General features: G+C 41.8%; 1 protein-coding gene across 3 annotated transcripts in view; it reads left to right on the forward strand.

Annotated features, from left to right (window-relative positions):
• CACNB2 (calcium voltage-gated channel auxiliary subunit beta 2) overlaps nucleotides 1-20,056 on the forward strand; it is an 890,619-nt gene that overhangs the window by 395,813 nt on the left and 474,750 nt on the right. Inside the window, exon 1 of one of the 3 annotated variants that reach the window (XM_069211764.1) lies at nucleotides 4,671-4,863. The exons of the other annotated variants lie outside the window; for them this stretch is intronic. Within the exon in view, the coding sequence (XP_069067865.1) occupies nucleotides 4,783-4,863 (81 nt within the window). The 5' untranslated portion in view covers nucleotides 4,671-4,782. Of the gene's footprint in view, nucleotides 1-4,670; nucleotides 4,864-20,056 lie in introns of those variants that run through there. 3 annotated transcript variants of the gene reach the window in all.

The raw sequence follows: 20,056 nt of genomic DNA on the forward strand, positions 1-20,056 counted from the left end.
CCCCTTTCACAGGCAGAAGCAGCAACTGCAGACTAGCCCAACAAAACACAGTCACTAGGAGGGGCAGCATTTCTCCTCAGCTCTTCAGCTCTTCTCCTTGGCAGAGGTTCCTCTTGATTCCAGAAATGATCTGATTTTCAGGGGTTTTGGGTCCTCTTCTTATACTCCTTTCGGTCTTTGAAGTAGGCAAACTTCAAAGGAAAGACGCTCTTGTTTGTAAGACCCTGCCTTGCCCAGGCCAGGCCCCAGACATATAGCCCTTTCAGGTATAAGTGACCACTCCTTCCCTCCCTCTGAGCACAGATGGCTCGTCAGGATATGCAGACTACACCCCAGCTCCCTTTGTGTCACTGAGAGAGGTGCAAACAGCCCAACTGTCAAACTGACCCAGGCAGAGAATCCACAAACAGGCAGAGTGGCATTTTCAAACACACAATCTAAAAACCAACTTCACTAAAAGATGTATTTTTAAATTGTGAGCTCAGATACCCTAAACTCAATTTTTCTATCTGCTCCCAAGGAGAATCTGTACTTTAATAATATTTAAAGGCAGCTCCCATGTTAATCTATGAGAGAGGTAGGCCTTGCAACAGTGAAAACCAAATTTGGCAGTATTTTACTGTCAGGAAATGTAAAATACATAAGTACATGTCCCACTTTTAACATACCCTGCACCCTGCCCATGGAACTACCTAGGGCCTACCTTACCCTACATGTATAAAAAGGGAAGGTTTAGACCTGGCAAGTGGGTACACTTGCCAAGTCGAATTGGGAGTTTAAAAGTGCACACACAGACACTGCAGTGGCAGGTCTGAGCCATGTTTATGGGGCTACTAAGGTGGGTGGCACAACCAGTGCTGCAGGCCCACTAGTAGCATTTGATTTATAGGGCCTGGGTGCCTCTAGTGCACTGTACTAGGGACTCACTAGTAAATCAAATATGCCAATCATGGAAAGTTAATTACACATACATTTTACATAGGAGCACTTGCACTTTAGCACAGTATAGCAGAGGTAAAGTGCCCAGAGAGACAAAAACAGCAAAAACAGAGTCCAGCACACATAAACAACCTGAGAAACAGAGGCAAAACGTTAGGTGAGACCTCGCCAAGGATGCCAAGTCTAACACACATCCTGCTTTGTGTTGGGTAGCAAATTTCAGCATAACACTTTGGGTTTGGTTTGCATTACAAATGTAGCCCAACCCTTGTGCAAATTGTTAGGAAATGTGGGCCTCTGTCTCTTACCCATGAAGTTTGCAGAGTCAGCAGAATTCCGAGATTGCTTACTATTAGACTTTTCATCCTTGGTGTGGTCTCCCTTAACTTTTTGCCTCTGTTCCCCAGGTTGTTGATGTGTGCTGGACTCTGATTGTGCTGTTTTTGTTACTCTGGGCACTTTACAACTGCTAACCAGTGCTAAAGTGCGAGTGCTCCTTTACAAAATGTGTTTGTATTTGGCTTATCCATCATTGGCATATTTGAATTACTAGTAAGTCCCTAGTAAAGTGCACTAGAGGTGCCAGGGCCTGTAAATCAAATGCTACTAGTGGGCCTGCAGCACTGGTTGTGCCACCCACATAAGTAGCTCTGTAATCATGTCTCAGACCTACCACTGCAGTGTCTGCGTGTGCAGTTTTAACTGTAAATTCGACTTGCCAAGTGTACCCACTTGCCAGGCCTAAACCTTCCCTTTTCTTACATGTCAGACACCCCTATGGTAGGCCCTAGGTAGCCCCAAGGGCAGGGTGCAGTGTATGGATAAGGTCGGACAGATAGTAATGTGTTTTATATGTCCTAACAGTGAAATATTGCTAAATTCGTTTTTCACTGTTGCAAGGTCTGTCCCTCTCATAGGTTAATATGGGGGCTACCTTTAAATCTAATTAAAGTGTAGATTCCCTTTGGGAGCAGATGGACATGTGGAGTTTGGGGTCTCTGAGCTCACAATTTAAAAATACATCTTTTAGTAAAGTTGATTTTAAGATTGTGTGTTTGAAAATGCCACTTTTAGAAAGTGAGCATTTTCTTGCTTATACCATTTCTGTGAGTCTGCCTGTTTGTGGATTCCCTGTCTGGGTCAGTTTGACAGTTTGGCTGGTTGCACCTCACACTATACAGTGACACAAAGGGAGCTGGGGTGTAGTCTGCATTTCCTGATGAACCATGTGCTAGGAGGGAGGGTAGGAGTGGTCACTTACACCTGAAAGGGCTGTGCCTGTCCTCACACAATGCAGTCTCCAACCCCCTGGTGAGTGTCTGGGGCCTGGCCTGGGCAAGGCAGGATTTCACATTCAAAAGAGACTTTGCTTTGAAGTAGGCCTACTTCAAAGGAGAAATTGGGTATAAGAAGGGCACCCAAAAACACAGACATTAGAACACTTCTGGAAACAAGAGGAAACTCTGCCTGGAGAAGAGCTGAAGAGCTGAGGAAGAAGAGCTTCCCTGCCTGTGACTGTGCTTTGTGGAGCTATCCTGCAGTTGCTGCTTCTGCCAGAGTAAGAGGTCAAAGACTGGACTTTGTGTGCCTTCCATCTTGAGAAGAACTCTCCAAGGGCTTGATTTAGAGCTTGCCTCCTGTTTGAAATCTCAGGGACAGCAAAGACTTCTCTCTGCCAGCACCTGGAGTCTCTGGAGACTCCTACTCTGCCCTGTGGTGCCCATCTAGTTCCTGGGACCATGAAAGGAGAAGCCAGCAGCCTAAGAGGAGAAAATCTACGCACAGAGCGCTGTGCGGGGAAAAGATGGACATGACTTCAATCTGCGGCTGAAGAAACAATGCGCCGCCGGCTCTGCGGCTGAAAATCGATGCTCACCGGAAACGTGACCGAAGAATCAACACACGGAGCTGGAGAAACAACGTGCAGCATCGCTGACGGAGGCTGGGAGATCGCAATCCGCGCTGCATGGTTTTCGGATCATCGTGCAGCTGGATTTCCGACACAAGCACCGCTGGCCGTGTAAAAACAACGCAAGGCCTGCCCGGTCCCGAGAGTGCTGACCGGATCAGCGCATCGATCTCCTGCAGAGAGAAGAAATGACGCACCCCGACCTGATGAAAGGAGAAAAAATGCAAGGTCTCGCTCGTGAGTGAAATCGACACATCGCAAGCCCTTTTTGACGCACACTGGTCCGTGCAGGGTTATTTTTGACGCACCCAAGATACATTTTCGCGCTAACAGTGTTAGTGTGTGTTTTAAACTACATAAAGACTCTTTTTGCTTCTTAATTGATAACTTGACTTGTGTAATGTGGATCTTTGTCGTTTTGGTCTTGCTTTGTTTAGATAAATATTCTCTATTTTTCTAAATTTGTGCTGTGTCATTTTGTAGTGTTTTCATTAAGGTACTGTGTCTGTTGGTACAAATACTTTACACCTAGCACTCTGAAGTTAAGCCTACTACTTGTGCCAGGCTACCAAGGGGGTAAGTAGGGATTAGCTTAGGGTGATTCTCTTTTACTCTGACTAGAGTGAGGGTTCTTCCTTGGACGGGGGTAACCTGACTGCCAACCAAAGACCCCATTTCTAACACTTACATTTTCAGAGAGAAACACATTTCACATTTTCCCATAAAAAGTCAGTATTTTAGAATTTTGGGATTAATCGTGGCCTCGTTTCTAACAGAAATGCATCACTGCATTATTAAAAGCCTATTATAGCTGCCAATCAACCATATGCTCATAGCCTGAATTTTGTTCCACGTTTATACTCTATGGTCTGTTAGTGATACTTGATTTAAGGTGTAATTATATTTTTCATCTGTAGCAGAGAAAATGCAAAACGTTTTTTGTTTTTTGTTTTTTTTGCATCACGGTTGCAAACATGTTTCCATTAAAATGGTCTGTTCCAACTGCTGTAATCCTGTCAGAAAAAAACGGGTTGTTTTTCAGATGGTACTGGCCTGCCTGCCACAGTCCTCATGTATAATCCGATTTCAATCAACTTGCACTAATCACTAGTGATAGCTGCAAAATCTAGCCTGGATCCTTTCTAGTAATCTAGATTGACATGAAGTAAGAGTAAAGGGACAGGAGGCCAGAGAAACAAGGGGAGACAGGCGAGCGAGGCGAGTTCGAGTCCTTGCTCAGGCTCCGGGGCGTTCTCCTCTCTCTCTCTCTCTCTCAGGCGAACGCCATTGGTTGTTAGGATACCAGGCTCTAATTGTGGAGTTGCATCAACAACAGGTGCAGCAGGAGTCTCTGAGGCAGCAGTGAGGGGAGGTAGCAGTGTGTATACATACTCTACCTGTTTGCTTACATTATTTATTGGCATTATATGAGACGCCTTGAAGCTTCTAACACAGCCAGCCCTCAGAGCCGGCAGGGCAGCAAGCTGGTCACATTCAGCCGACAGCCAACCTCTCTCGAAGGTCCTCTGAATTGCTACTGTATTTGCTTCCAGTATTTATGTCTTAATTCTCTCATAAGCTCTGCCCTCAAAGCTTTTATTAAAGCCTGGTGAGTAATCAGTCTCCGCTGTACTGCAGCAGAGGGGGGAATGCACTGGTGACATCAGACATCCATATTTCATTTTTGGTTTTTCCCGAGCAGTGACGACTGGATTTTGGTGGGTCTGCTGAATTAATTTATCCAGATTTTGGCACCCTCAAAACTACACTTTTTTTTATTAATCTAATGTTTTTATGGAATCCTGTTAAGGATACAGATGACGTTTCCCATTGCAACTTGGGCTGCCGCTAACTATGACATTGCCAGTCAAGGAAAGGAACTGTACATATTTGGGTAACGAAGGCATCTGGACCAGCCCCACATCTGATTTTCCATGCTGGTGGGGCCGCTGTTAATCATCTCAGCACTGCATGTTGCCATGCTCAAAGCACCCAAGGGTAAAAATGTGTCTTGGGTAAGTAATACAGACTTTATCTCCTAAAAATTATTTTGCCAGAAATCAAATGTGCATCTACCACAAAACATAGACACTTCTGAGCTGCATAAAACATATGGAATTTGTTTTAATTAACATCTGTAATAGGTGTTTTCCTTGAAATATATATTCCATAAATTATGCCTTTTGAAAACCATTGTTATTATTGCTTAAATGTGTTTAAATTCCATTGTTTCGTTTTTTCCCTGACACTGCAATAATAATATTTTTTTTAAATAATATAGACTCACACATTAGGATGGGAGGCGTCATTATTGTTTCTATTTGTATTTGCTCTATTTTACATTCGTGTGTATAAATATAATTTAAAAAATCAAATCTGTATCATGCAAGGATGCTGAACCATAAAGGTAGAGATGTTCACCTCTAAAATCCAACATGTACTGTGTGACTGGCAATAATACTCTGTGGTCTTGCACATACAGTATTGTTCTGTAAATGCCGAAAAAGCGGGAATGTATATTGGATTTATGTTTGTTGAGTACTCCTATCGATTTTCTTATTCCAGCATTAACTGTACTGTATTTGATATAACGTATGCATAGGGTTGGAAAGGTGTGTAAAACAGCTGTAAAGCTAGGTGTGAGAAAGTATATTGCTAAATATTAGCGTATATCTGCATTGGCCCGACTCTCACAGAGATTTTGGGCCTGGTGTACTAAGAGACAGTACAGTAAACCAGTGGGGGCAATGATTTTTAGAGAAGGGATGCTGGCTAATAACGTCATCTCCTGCAAGGGATAGGGGATATTGGACAGTGTTTCTTTGAAAACAGAAAAATGCAGCCGCCAGAAAAAAATTATTTGAAGGACCCCTTTATTGCTCGTTCTCCATCTAACCTCCCTCAGGTTTCATGAGCTCCTGCAGCAACTCCTGCATCCCTAGTTTCAGCACCAATGGCAAAAAGTGGTTGCATCTAGCACACTGTCTTTTTTGCGACGAGTTTCTGATTTTGAAAGTGGCCTGTTGTACCAATAGACCACATCACAGAATCTCCAGTTAAAATGGGGTGTGGTGCAGAGGGATCTACATAGTGAATACTAATGATAGAGGTCTCTATTTACGACCCCATGTGATTGCCTTCAAACACAAGGTTTGTGGCTTGCAAAGAACAGCAGACCACTATCCGTGTGTTTGAATTCCAAAACAGTTTTTTTAAAACATCCTCTGTTTCTTCAAGGAAAAAGTGCTGCTTAAAAAAATGTTTCCTATTTGGGAAAACATTGGATTGGGAGGAGTACGGCCCTGAACCTTTAGCTGATTTCCTGATGTTGCCACAAAATTTACAAAGGGGATGGTGTCCCAAGAGGACACGTTCCCTACTGTGAATCAGTTATGACCTCCTTCGAGGTTTCCATAACTGTCTAATGGTTTGCAACCACAATTGCATCTGCAAATCATATATACATACCATTGCAAGTCAAAATTCAGAGGGTAGGCCCTTTTTATGCCCGCCCTAATTGAGATGGAAATAATTTTGTGATTCACAAATAGGGTTTGTCCACACAAAAAGTCATTTATGGACACACAATCTCTGTGATTTTGCAAAGTTCTATAAGTTCTCTTTCTCAAATAGAATTTGTGTATATACAAAATGATATATATGTTCACAAAGACATCTTGCCTCACGCAAATTTTGCTCTCAGGAGCATGTGTGGAGAGTGACTGCCACTGAGCAGCATTTTTTTCTATCCACAATAAGCAAAAATGGGTTCAAGACCAGTGGTTCCCAACCTGTTGTCTGCAAAGCGTCCTCAGGGGGTCCGTGACTGCTTAGGAAAATAAATAATATTAACAGATTGATAAAGTGTATATAAATAAGTTGGCTAAATGTATGACTGAAAATGTTAAAACGTACTGTAAATATTAAGGAATTTGAAATTGTGGGCTACAAATTAAATTAGTATCCTCAGATTGATTTGTGGGAGCAGTGCAGGTGTGTCAAACAGAATATAGTTTTGATAATGTGTGGCTTCAATTTAATTAAGAAAAGCTCCAACCTTCCTATTCATGTTTTTATTTATATTTGATTGAAAATTAAATCAAATGTGTTATCATTTGAGTATGTGTTTGATGATTGCTTGTTTCCTCATTTTTTGTGTATTGTTTTGCGTTTCAAATCATCAACAATGTTTAGGCCCGGTCCCAAGCTTCCAGTACTCAGTAGGGGTTCTCTAGATACCAATAAGGATTCAGTGGGGGTCCCCAAGTCTCAGTAATGATAATGTGGGGGTCCACAGAAGTCAAAAGATTAGGAATCACTGTTTCAGAGTGAATATGCTTTTAATAAAAAACAAAACAGGAGTTGTCACACAAGTTATACAACTGCTTTGAAACTGCCAGCCCACTCAGTGAGTCACTGGCCATCTTTGTTTCTGGCTATTCAAATTTGGTGTCATACGCTAATCAGAATGGTCCTAATGGGATACTATTCTGATTGCCCATCTTTAGGACCAATAGGAATTGTCCCCCATGTTAGGAATGCTGTGATTGGCTGCTGGAATCCAATCACCAAATATGTAGGCATCTCATGGTATCATGATCTTATTTTTGTGGCTCAGGAAAGCACTGATAGCCACAACATAACCCGTTTTCTTAGTTTGAATATGGAATGTGCCCAGGTGCGTGGCCCTACTGCGGAGAGGATTTTGGTATTTTTGGACACAATTAATTCATCTCTGCAGGTTAGAATACATAAATTAAGAGGGACAGGCTAAAGTCAGAACGTAATGCACCAACCCTTGCCTTACAGCAGTCCTAAACAGGTAAACAGTTGCTGCAGGGATACTTGTAATGCAGCCAGAGGGCATAACTTTTCCCTGTCTGCATTGCAGGTTCCACACTATGTGGCACGTAATTTTATTGCCATCTCTTTTTAAGGGAACAGTAAATGTTGGCATTGATATGTATGGGCCTTGTAAGGCCTGTACATGTCAATGTGCCTTCTTGGGAGGTATGATCGTGGGGCAAGCGACTTCCGAAATCACAAGCCTTCATCACCACGACTGTGTTGATCCTCTGAGCCAATGCATCACGGAGCAGGGAACCTGCAGTTACTTTTCTGTTCATGAAAACGAAAGAGCTAGGTTTCAACTACCAGAATAGCATCTGTACATCCCGACTGGCCCTTCTCTTCCTGCCTGTCGGTTAAGATTGCGCATGATGGCTCCAGGCCTCAAAAACCTTGAGTGTACACTTAACAAGAGCATTTTGCCATTTGAAAATGCGCGTCTGTCATTTCCAGAAGGTAGATCACAGTTACTATTTTATGGTACATTTTTACTGTCTATCAACTCCACTGACACACTTTTTTTGCATATCCACTTTTTTTCACTTAAGTCTGTATTCCCTTGAAAGTATTGTATGGAACCACGTGTACAAAATGCACATGCAAGTCCCACGCATGCGCGTACAGTACACATCTAGTATATTATATGTACAGTAAGATTTCAAATGTTTGCAGGTGCAATTGTAATGCATAGATAAAAAGAATGTGAGAAGTCCCAAAATATTTTGGGAAATGGCACATGACTTAAAAGCCATTTTTCATTTAAAAGTGCATCTGAATACAAAATAAAACATAATTCAAGGGAAATTATTAGTACATACATTTTGCATAACCGGTTTCTATGCACTTCCACATCATGTAAAATCATATAGTCCAAATACAGGGAGAAAAACAATGACTGTAGCATATAGAGTTCTCTGCTGTTAAGGCGTAAAATTACAGACATATAAGAATGTTGAGCTATTGAAAGTGAACGCGCAGGGTGATTGTTTTTTTTAGAAAATAAGAAAATGTGGTGACATTTAACACGAATGCAATTTGTAGAATTATTCCATCACAGAAAATACGGTAGTAATGCAGAGAACACCTTTCTGACATATCTAACTAGGCCATCAAGGTACGAAGGGCAAGCTAACCCGTAACCCCAGTAAAAAAATACACTGTCAGGTAGAACAACCTTACACAACAACGAGCAAGTAATTCTATACCTGACAGTTAGGCGTGATGAGGAGAGGATCGAATGAAATGGGCTGGAAATCAAAACACAGGAGAACAGAAACATCCATAAGAGGAGGTGCCAATAAATATCACAGAAATGTTTTTAAAAGAATGTCATGTGCCTACATTTCTGTAGGAGAACTGTGATGAGTACTATTAAATAGAGTAACAGTAACACCTGATAGTTACAGAGGTGGAAGTGTGCTGTGAAGAGCAATATCGATTTATTGTTACTATTATCATTATTATTATTACCATTGTTATTGTTACTAGTACTACCACTAATTTTACGACTACTATTATTATTGTTGTTGTTATTAAAATGAAATCCTAATTAACAAAGTATATATATATATCAGTGGCATCTGGTAACTTTAGCAGGGAAGAGAGTGGGGGGCTACACACACACACACACACACACACACGCACACACACACCTGTTCACAATACTCATTCACTCAAATACACCTACATACATATATGCATGCACACACTAAACATAAAAAAAATAAAACTTACCTTCACTGCAGCTCGCCGGGAGGGAAGTCTCGGAGATCCCAGGAGGGCTGAGACTGCAGCCTTCAAATAGTAGGATGGGGCCAACGAGATCGCTGACTCCACCTCACTCTGTGAAGATGTGTCACTGATTCACACTCAGCTCTGGGCACTTCAGGGTTGAAAACGGAAGTGCCCAGATCCAAGGGTATCAGTGATGCTCCTCCACGTCACAAGGGTGAAACCCTCAGCATGGCAAATTTCAGCTTAGGCAACCAGGATCCTGCAAATGTAGTGGATGTCTAGCTCCTAGCTGCCTGACCTGAACAAAAAGAGTGTCTGTCAGGATAAACTTTGCTCAGCCTGACAGACACTCTTCTTCTTTGGAAAGAAGTGAGGGGCTGTGCCCCCATTGCTGATATATATGGGCCATGGCAGATGTTTGCATATATTTATTTTTCCAATAATGTTTGCCGTATTTCGACGAGCAAGACAAAAGCACTCTGGATCTGCTGTTTAAGTGATGCTTAAATAATAATCCTAAACCCATGCAAAATAGCAAAATATAGCATAGAAAATCGTTAGATGATCACAACCCATATTCCAGAACACATTGCAACCTCAGCATCATCTTAGACTCATCTCTCTCCATGGCCCAGCAAATCAACACCATATCGTCCTCCTGCTTCAACACCCTACGCATGCTACGGAAGACTTTCAAATGGATTCCCTTATAACAAGAAAAACGGTCACCCATGCCCTCATCAGCAGCCGACTGGACTACGGCAACGCCCTCAACGCTGGTACCACAGCCAAGCTTCAGAAAAAAACTCCAGCGAATCCAGAACTCAGCCGCACATCTCATTCTCAACCTCACCCGCCACGAACACATCTCCACTCACCTCAGATCCCTACACTGGCGGCCCATCAGCAAAAGGATCATCTTCAAAGTCCTTATCCACGCTCACAAATCCCTCCACAACACTGGACCAGCCTACCTTAACGAACGAGTAAACTTCCACACACCTACTCGACTTCTCCGCTCCTCTGACTTAGCCCTCGCTCCAGTCCCGCGCATCCAACGCACCACCTCCGGCGGCAGATCCTTCTCCCACCTCGCCGCCAAGACCTGGAACTCCCTCCCCACCAACCTACGCAGGACCCAGGACCTCCTAACTTTCAGAAATCACTTCAAGACATGGCTTTTTGAGCAGTAAACGACAACCCTCCCCCCTCAGCGCCTTGAGATCCTAACGGGTGAGTAGTGTGCTTAATAAATTTTTTGATTGATTGATTGAGTGCAATAGAAATCATTTGTATGGAGTAACCTGGAATTTGCAGTAGGGAGAAAACAGAAAAACGAATAGTGGCTTCTAAAGAGAAGTTGAGTGTGGCCATGTGGGCAGACTATTGGACTATGAAGAATACTGTATATGGGAAGAGGAGTTTCATCAGGTTTGGGATGAGCATTACCTGCAGAGGCAGCAGCACAATTTATGGGAAAATTAGCATTTATTAAATAAAATTATATTTTTTCTTAATTTGAAAAACATGTTCCTGTGTGAAGAAGTTCATTCCACTGTATTCCATTAAAATGGAAGTGGTGCGGACATCTTCTCACACTCACTATACCACCTGCTTCTACTTTATTTAATGTAAATTTGAAGAGCAGCAATTTGGGAAGGTCATTGCAGTTTTTCGCAGTGCCTAATATGTAGAACAATGAGTGCCAGGCCCACAATATTACTTAGAAGGCTGCGGCTGGCCCTACGAATATCGAGTACCAAGGCTGTGCAGTCTTGATTCCATTTCATGACCCTCTCATCCACCACCACACACTCCCTGCCCTTTATTGTACTCTTCCAGGTTCATTATAGCTCTTACTTTCACCCTTTTCATTGTTTAATTCCGTCTTTCTATTACTCTTCCTATCGCACTTTTGTGTTCTATCTCAACTTATTCTGAAAGTACAAGGATAAATAAGTGCCGGTCCCCAAAAATAAGTGTTGGTGGCCCCACCTGCAACCACCAGCTCAAATTAAGCTCTGGTTTATATGACTACTGCTGGAATCAACGTCCGACAAGGCCAATGAATCTTTGGATCCAGCATAAGGTGTGGAGAATAAGTCATCAATTTTCAATACAAGCCAGGTTCAACTGCACAGTATGACCAATGTTGCTATACAAGAAAAACTCCACTCAGAAATAAAGTTATGGGATTTTATTACAAGCGTAGACTGAAACTCATGTAGACAATTCTCAAGACAAGTAGAAAGTTACAAAGATACAGTATCACCAAGGGCTGAGCAAGGCAATGAAATAAGTCCAGGCAAACTAACATTAGAAGAACTAGGCACTCCACAAATACAATAATGGACATCAGCATAATTATGTGATGTACAGAAAAGAAGTTTTGCTCAGTTAAGCATTAAGGCAATTTATATCATTTGACTACAGCTAGTCTGGGCAACGGAAAGCCCTACATATTAGCCAATCAGGGATTAACATGTGCTGGGCGGAAGGTATGTGGGCAAAAGATAAAAAGGACAAAAATAATTTGGAAAAAGGAAATCTTGGGCAACAGGTCACTAACTAAAGTGGGCAAAAGAGAAGTAAAAAAGGAAGGCGGCAGTATTTCAGACACTCGGTCAAGAGTCTTCTTCTCTGGTTCAGGGGAAAAATCTCTAAGTCTCAGCAAGCTATTTCAAAGGTGCAAGGATAGAGAGAATAATACCGCCCAGAGTACAAAGGCTTCAGCATGGAGCGCAGAACGGCAGAAAGGATTCTGCTTCTTCTGGATTCTGGTTCTTCTCTGCCCCAAATCCAGCTGGACAATGGTATATTAAAATAGGACAAGATGATTTATCAGTCCATTGTACCACATGATGTTGAAGGTGTAACATCCAATAGAAATTAATCATGCAACTCAAACTGATACATGGGTGCAGAGTCTCAGCTTTGTCATGAGAACGATGTCCATCTGTACTCTTCCATGTAATATTGCAACAATTATATATTTTGACAGTCCACAATCCTAAAATTCCATCCTCAAGGACTACTTCCAAGGCTAACTTTGTGTAGAAAAATAGACCTCTATTACCAAGCTAGCATTCTCATGATAATTAATTCTGGAAGAAAGGTTCACGTTAGCAAGATGACTAGACCTTTTCTGCACAGTCACAAATACAGGGCCTAACAGATCTCAATTAGGATAATGCAAGTGAATTAAAACATTCAAATAAAACACATAACACTCAAATTATAAATTCAATGTTAATAATCTTCCATTAGCATTCATGCTAGAGTAACTTTTGAATTTCTGTTAATACATTCCTGTTAATGTGGCACAGAAATAAATTTTTCTACATTTACATACGAATTTAAAACATTTCTCATCAGAAATGCAATATTGTTTTAATGCATACTGTTAGTTTGCACTCTAAAATATAACATAATGACACATTATTTCTTCAAACATGTCAGTTACTATCTATACCACATGGGTTTCATTAGGTAGTCTAGGGTAAATGCATACTAATATGCCTTGTTAGTGCATCACTTTACAATCAAAGTATTGGTAGTTTGATCAACATAATCAATAAAATGACACACATATGTGATCACTGTGACATGAGGGACAATTCTAACATTTCTGCTACATCACTACCATGAAAGTTGTGGGTGTGCACTGCATATTGATTGTGTAGTCCCAAAACATTCCCGTGGGAAAACCTACTTTTCAAGCGTTGAGCAGACCCACAACTGTAAATAGAACTGCCCATGTTAGATATATTCTGCAGGTTCATATGTAATTCTGTTATTTAAATTGCCACAGTTGTCACAGATCCTGCTTCAGTGACTCCAGATCTAGGTTTTCTTTAGAAATAGTCCACTTTTTGTTCACACAATGTACATTTGTATGAGGAAAGTATTTGTAGACCACCACCAAATTTAATGTAAAGGGTTTCTTTCATTTAAACCAATCAAACTGTACAACAATATGAATGTTTACATTGAAATCTAACTTTAGCTAAGATGTGTTCCTTGCACTGATTATTTAACTAGGGTATTCAGAAGTTGAGTGACTAGGAAAAGAGGGTAATTGGCCCTTTCTTGAGCCAGAAAACTGTTCCCACTGCAATCAAGAGCCGTGTGAAGCATCATCTGGACTGCTTCTGCTCAGCAGCAGTCTTGATTCAATCCCATCACTCCAGGAATAATCTGACATCCCACCCTTCTCATTGCCCCTGCCTAACGATGCCTCCTACCGTCCAAACTATTCCCTCCCAAAGCACTCCAGGTTCCTCCACCATGCTATCTGTCTCCCTACTCTCACCAGATGTAGATGTGTGCAAACTGAGAGGGTTGTTGTAACCGCCTCAGGACTCTACAGCAAAGGGTGTCCAAACCAGAAAATCTTGTCCTGCAGTGAGTGGGTGGGTCCTACAGCAGGCATGGGGCGCTCCAGAGAAGAGGCAGGAAAAAGAGAGAGGAAAGCAGAAAGAGAAAAGAGAGAGGAGGAAGGGAGCAGAGATGGTTTGAACTTTTTTGTCCAGTCTGCTTTTTTGTTTCTAGTCAGTCCTGTTCACAAGCATTAACCACCAGACCCTACATGTAACCTTGACATCACATTTAACATAATGCATGAGATAAATAATAATATATGGTATCATGGGGCATGGTCCTATGTGAATGGGTACCAAACTAGAACGGTTCTCTCATCACATTCACTTTCCATCTCTCTTTCTCTCTTTCTGTCTCTCACACACACACACACACACAAATGTACCAGCACGCGTATACACACACACACACTTATGTGAGGAGTTGTTTTGTTCCATGTGAGCCTAGCCCAAAAATCCAAGAAAGATAGGTTTTGATATCATTTTACAGGATTAATCACAAATTGTGTGCTACAGTGATACAGTTTAAAGACTCGAGAGTCCACACAGACCATACTAAAAAGAAGACTTTGAAAATCTATCCAGCACACAAACTTGACATGCGCTGTTTGGTTAGTCTAATGAAAGGTAGTAGCGGAATTTGTGTGCTGCATTTGCTTACTATATACAGTGTGTGCATATCTGAGAGTAGGAACAGTCTGGCTTGGGAGTAGCAAAACGAAACTACTGGAAAACCCCAGAACAAGTTCATGTTTTATTTTTTATAGAACTCTGCAGGAGATAAATGTTGAAGTTGCTTGGAACACTGAATAGAATTCCTGCTTGGGTGCTCCTCATTTAGAGGCACATTTATTAAGACTTTGTGCTGCAGCAAATTCACACAAAATTACAATAAAAGTGTTGTAAAGTCTTGACAGGATATTTACTTTCCCGCACAAACATTTTTCCCCTGGAAACGTTTTAGCGCAAATACATTTATTTTGTAAACAAAAAAAAAAATCTGTGGTTAATAGTGAATTCAAATGTCTCTACTTGATAATGTGAATTTGTAAGATTGCAGTGGTACTTCATGGTTATCGTGAGTCCAGTCTACCTGTGCATGGTTATGACGTGGGCATGGTTTAGCTGATGGCAGACATTACTTTCAGGGCTTTTAATGCACTGTGTTCCAACATTCCTGTTCTCTTCTCTGCTCTCTGTGGCTTCCCAAGCAGTTACTGTGTGCAAAATTGGGGTATGCAGTTAGGCCCTGATCCTATGGATGCTAATCTAGGACAATGAATAGAAATATTGTTTGTTGCATAAGGATATAGTCCTAGCATGTATGATGATGTGTTGGGATCATCCTGGTGGAGTCTATAAAGCACTTTTCTGTCTTTTCCATCTACGTGTGCCTGACCTTGCTGTGTAGGGTCACCTGCCTTTGTATTTGTTTATCTGCAAGCTCTTCTAACGGAAGTACTTAACATCATAACAAAGGGAGTTAAGAGCTCATTTTTAGGAGACTGGTGACACACAAATATACCATAGAAAGTTGTGAGTGGTGAGACTCAGACATGACAATACAAGATGTGCCAAGCTCTTTATAATAGTGTACATGCTGACACTAGCAAACTGCAGCAGAATCATGGGAGAATATGAGTGGTGGTTGTCTCCCGACTATATTATCAATGCACTTGATATGCTTTGTTTAGATATACAAGGACTCTCTGAACATGGCACCAATACGTGGGACAGGCCTGTGATGGAGCGGTGGAATGACATGAGTGAGGTTTGGTGGACTATTTTCTTCGGACGCACTACATTCCTCTGCCGCCGGGGCGTTCCATTTGATGACGTATGCACGAGGGATGGGTGTTTGAGGAGCTTTACATGAATTGCCGTAGCAACAGCTATCCGAGTACTACTTTGCTTTTTTCTAGATCACGGTGTGCAGAGTCGCCTTTTTTCAATTGTTTTTTTTGGCGGGACTGATGTTCGACTACATTTATTTGCACTGATTAACACTTAACATCACTGCTCCTTTCCAGTCATGCACAAAATTCTTTAAGGCGCTCACGCCGTTAATTTCTTTTAATACGTTCCCGTCTATTGTGGTTATATAGATCAAACTCTCAGACGCGGACGAACGAGCTATATGGCAGGGATTTTTCTGATTGATGAGTATATTTATGTAGCTCCGAAAAAAAGCATAATTGAAGCTCATTCATTTCAAGAACAACAGCTACTCAAAACGAGAGAGATTAATTTACAGTAAAACAAGGAACAGGGGCAGTGCTGCGATCTTGAATCCAGGCTGTCGTTTGGAGGGGGTGATGGGAGAATTAGTTCATCAGAGCCTAATTTGTAAATGAAAACGTACCGGTGCCCACAGCTCTCCTCTGAAACACGGGGCTGCTGCAATTAAATGTGCGAGCACAGAACGCTGAGGCAGCGTAATCCTAAAGCCATCTCGGGCCTCTTTAATCCATTTACAGACACTCCCTGTGACTTCAGATCACTCTTGCAGCGTTCTGCTTTCTCCCTTTGTGACGCTTTTTCGTTTTTCTCTTCTTCCACCTTTCCCATGTGTGTCTTTTACTCAGAGTAAATGCTTGAGGCAGAAAAATAACTGCCGGCCCTCAAAAATAATTGCCAGTACCCCACCCGGAAACCACCGGTTCAAATTAAGCACTGGTTCAACTCTTTTCTTAATGCATGAGCTTGGGTATTTAATGGAACAGGGCATTACCGGACACAGGCGCCAATTTTGGTGGACTACACCACAGATGTCAGTTGGACCAAAGGCATGAAGGAAGGAAGCCCGTTCCCCGGATTTTCAGCTAGTAACACTAAGCATTCTGGGAGTAGAATTTTAACTATAATTAGGAAATACATCCACAAGGCCTGCAACGATTTTCTTGGGGGGGAAATCCAGGCCTGGCTCTCATGCAATGGGACCATTTGGCAATTAGGCTCTGCTTTGTGGTCTCTGGCTTAAAACAGTTTTGTCCGTTATAGGTTACGCAGGACTAGACCCATGCCAGATTGTCCAGCTAACTACTGAACATGTAACTGACTTTGCAACTAGATTCATGTTATACATCGGATGTGTATGTCATGAAATATGGGTGTGAAGCTGGATATATGCACAGGGCCGGACTGACATACGGGGCACCAGGCGCTTCGGTGGGCTGGCAGGGTGGAGCCGGTTTCACGGCCACGTTCATACTTGCAGTGCTTTGTAATAAACAATACAACACAAATGGGTTTTAAGTTCGCTTTAAGCAAGCTTTTAAACCATGTGTTTTTAAATCGTTTATTTAGAAACACTGAAGGAAGGAACGTGTCAGGCAGGTCCCTAGCTGCAAAATCTGTCCCCATGGCAGTAAAATCTCCCACCACCCTGCCAGCCCACCGAAACACCGGGTAGCCAGTCCGGCCCTGTATATGCACTGGACACTGTAGCCTTAATCTTCTTTTAGTAAATGTAATTTGCTAATACCGATTTTTTTTTTTTTTTTTTGCTTTCTATATATACCTCTTATCAGGGATAGATTGTCATTTATAACAAATGAATGTGGACACTTGGCTGCATGGCATATGTACCCATAGCTGTGATTGCTATCGCTGCGTTGAGCATATCAAAGATCAGTGGGTCGATTCACAAAACGTTCCAGTCATCTAAATTCAACTTAGGTCACAGAATCAGGCCTGGTAGCATTTTGCACTTACAAAAGCAAATGCCCTGATTCACAACATTTTCACAGAATGCATCTGTGCTACATTTCGCGAGGGGAACAACACATTGTGGAGCCATAGATACTAAGGTACATATCTATGATGCCCCTAGCGTCAACTTGCACCACATTTGCATATTTATTTTTACGTAAATGTGGCGGTAAACTGGCATTTCCCATGCGCCATATTTACAAAATGGCGCTAAGCAAGCATTGCGCCACTTTGCAAACCTTTGAGCCACATTATCCCTGTGCCAGGCATAATGTATGCTGGGAGGTGTTCCCAGGCAGGGAGGCTAGAAAAATGAGGCAGTCAAGTTTAGTAGATTTCACTGCACCATTTTTAGCGTCATTATTAACGCCTGCCTAAGGCAGGCATTAAGATGACACTCCCATTGAAACAATGGGCCTCCCTGTGCTTTGCTGCTTTAGCGCCATAATTGATGGTGATAATCCAGCAAAGCGCCACATTAGCGTAATAAATTATGACACTAATGTGGACACGGCTGCCATAGTGCGCCGTATTGTAAATACACGCACACATGTATTGTAAATACACGCACACATGGTGTCGTTAGGGAGACGCAACGGGGCGCTAGAAAAGTGACACAGCATGAATGATGTGCCACTTTTCCATAACTATGCTTTAGAAAGGCAAGGCTAAGTGGCTTCCTCACATTGGAACGCAGCGAGAGCAGTCCATAATGAATGGGGTACAAAGAAATGGGGTACCCACATGAAAAGTATATTCACTGTCGAGAAATAAAGTGTACACATTTCTGCTTTTCTACTCATGCAGAATTTTTCACCTGAGACATTTAGCAAATAGTCCTTCCGGAAATATAGACCTGTCGAAGAATTCTGAAGGCCCACATTGGAGTCTTAGCAAACCCCACATGTATCGGAAGCATGCTCCAGGAATAACCGCAGAAGAGCACATTTGTGGCGTTGTAAACCTGACGTTTTGACACAAACCTTTCGTTATTAATGATTGAGTTCTTTCAGAAGAACAAATATCCACAGGACACGTTTGAAACTTCCTTTTAGATCTCTGTTTCATTTGAAAATATCTGTGTTGTTAGAAACTGGATTCTGTGGTTTTGTCTGAAGAAAACCAAATGAGTTATTTGATACAATGATCTTTTCTTTACTTGTAGTTGCTAAAATGGAGTAAAAAGAGCAGGACTTTTCATTGGACATGTTAAATTACTACTGGAAAAATCTGTCTGTTAGAACCTTTCGAGCTGCTTATGGAATTATTTGACAGGCTCGATTCCAAAATGTATGTTTTCTTTGCTCTTGGATTCGCTGGCACAAGAAAGGCTATGGTGTGGGGTGGTGATACTGGTATTGTTAAGCGTCTTGGGGGCTTTCTCTCCACTTGCAGTGGTTTACATAATCCTTAGCAATTTTTTTTCCTGAGGTAGAGAGTATGTGTAGTGTGTAGGTAAAATGTTAAGCGTCAAAAAATGTCAGCGTTGCATAGCAAGTATGCTTTATTGATATAAATAAAACCATTTGGATATACAGTTAAAAAACGCTAATAAAGTTTGTCTTTTCATGTACGTGCGTGTGTGTGGCTTATTGGGTGAGTGGCTGTGACAATGAATCAATGTTTGAATGAATGGCTGAATGAGAGTGTTTGAAAGAGCGATATGTTCTGAATGAGTGTATGGATGCACAGGTGAATTGGCACGTGGATGGAATGAATACGCGCATGGATGGATCCTGCACGAATGGGATAATGCACGGGGAATGCACGAACGTATAGGTGAGTAAGTATGAATGGGTCAGGAATTTGATGAGTGAGTGCATGCAATATGGGATGAACGGTCTATCCATCGATCCACAACTTTGCATAGATTTCCTGTATGTCTGTCCTCACAATCACACATGTCCATTTCTCCATAGGTCTACGCACTTATTCATCCATTCTTCATTCCATCTATGCACATCACCATACCATTTATCCGTCCACGTTCATGCATTCCTCAAACAGTACAGGTATCCACTCACACTCATGCATCCATCTATCATCCACCCACACTGTCACTATTTACCAATCCGCATCTATGCGTGAATGCATGCAGTCTATGATTGTATGTGTACCTGCATGTGTATTACTTGTTTGTATTCGCCCCTGCATAGCTGTTGTTTGAGTGCAAATTCATGTCTGTATTCGTTAGTATATGTGTCTGATTACTTGTATGCATGATTTGAATTCATTGTTGACTATGCTTGATTATGTGTATGTTTATTGCATGATCTGTGTGTGCATGGATGCCTATAGATGTAGGCGAACGTATACTGTGTGTGTTTGTGTCCTCGAGTGTATCTATATGTTTTTTCTGTGTGCATGTGCATGGGTGCTTGGAGGTATTCTTAGGTCCCTCATTCGTGTTGGCAGGGTAATTTGTGTGATAGGTATTTCACCTGATAAAAATCAACTCCACTGGGTCAGAATTTATTAGCTGCAATAAATACAATCCAATTATGAGCTTCTAGGGGGAAAACAGGCATATTTTAGT

The sequence above is a fragment of the Pleurodeles waltl genome, chromosome 10 (assembly GCF_031143425.1).
Source record: "Pleurodeles waltl isolate 20211129_DDA chromosome 10, aPleWal1.hap1.20221129, whole genome shotgun sequence".
Lineage (NCBI taxonomy): Eukaryota > Metazoa > Chordata > Amphibia > Caudata > Salamandridae > Pleurodeles > Pleurodeles waltl.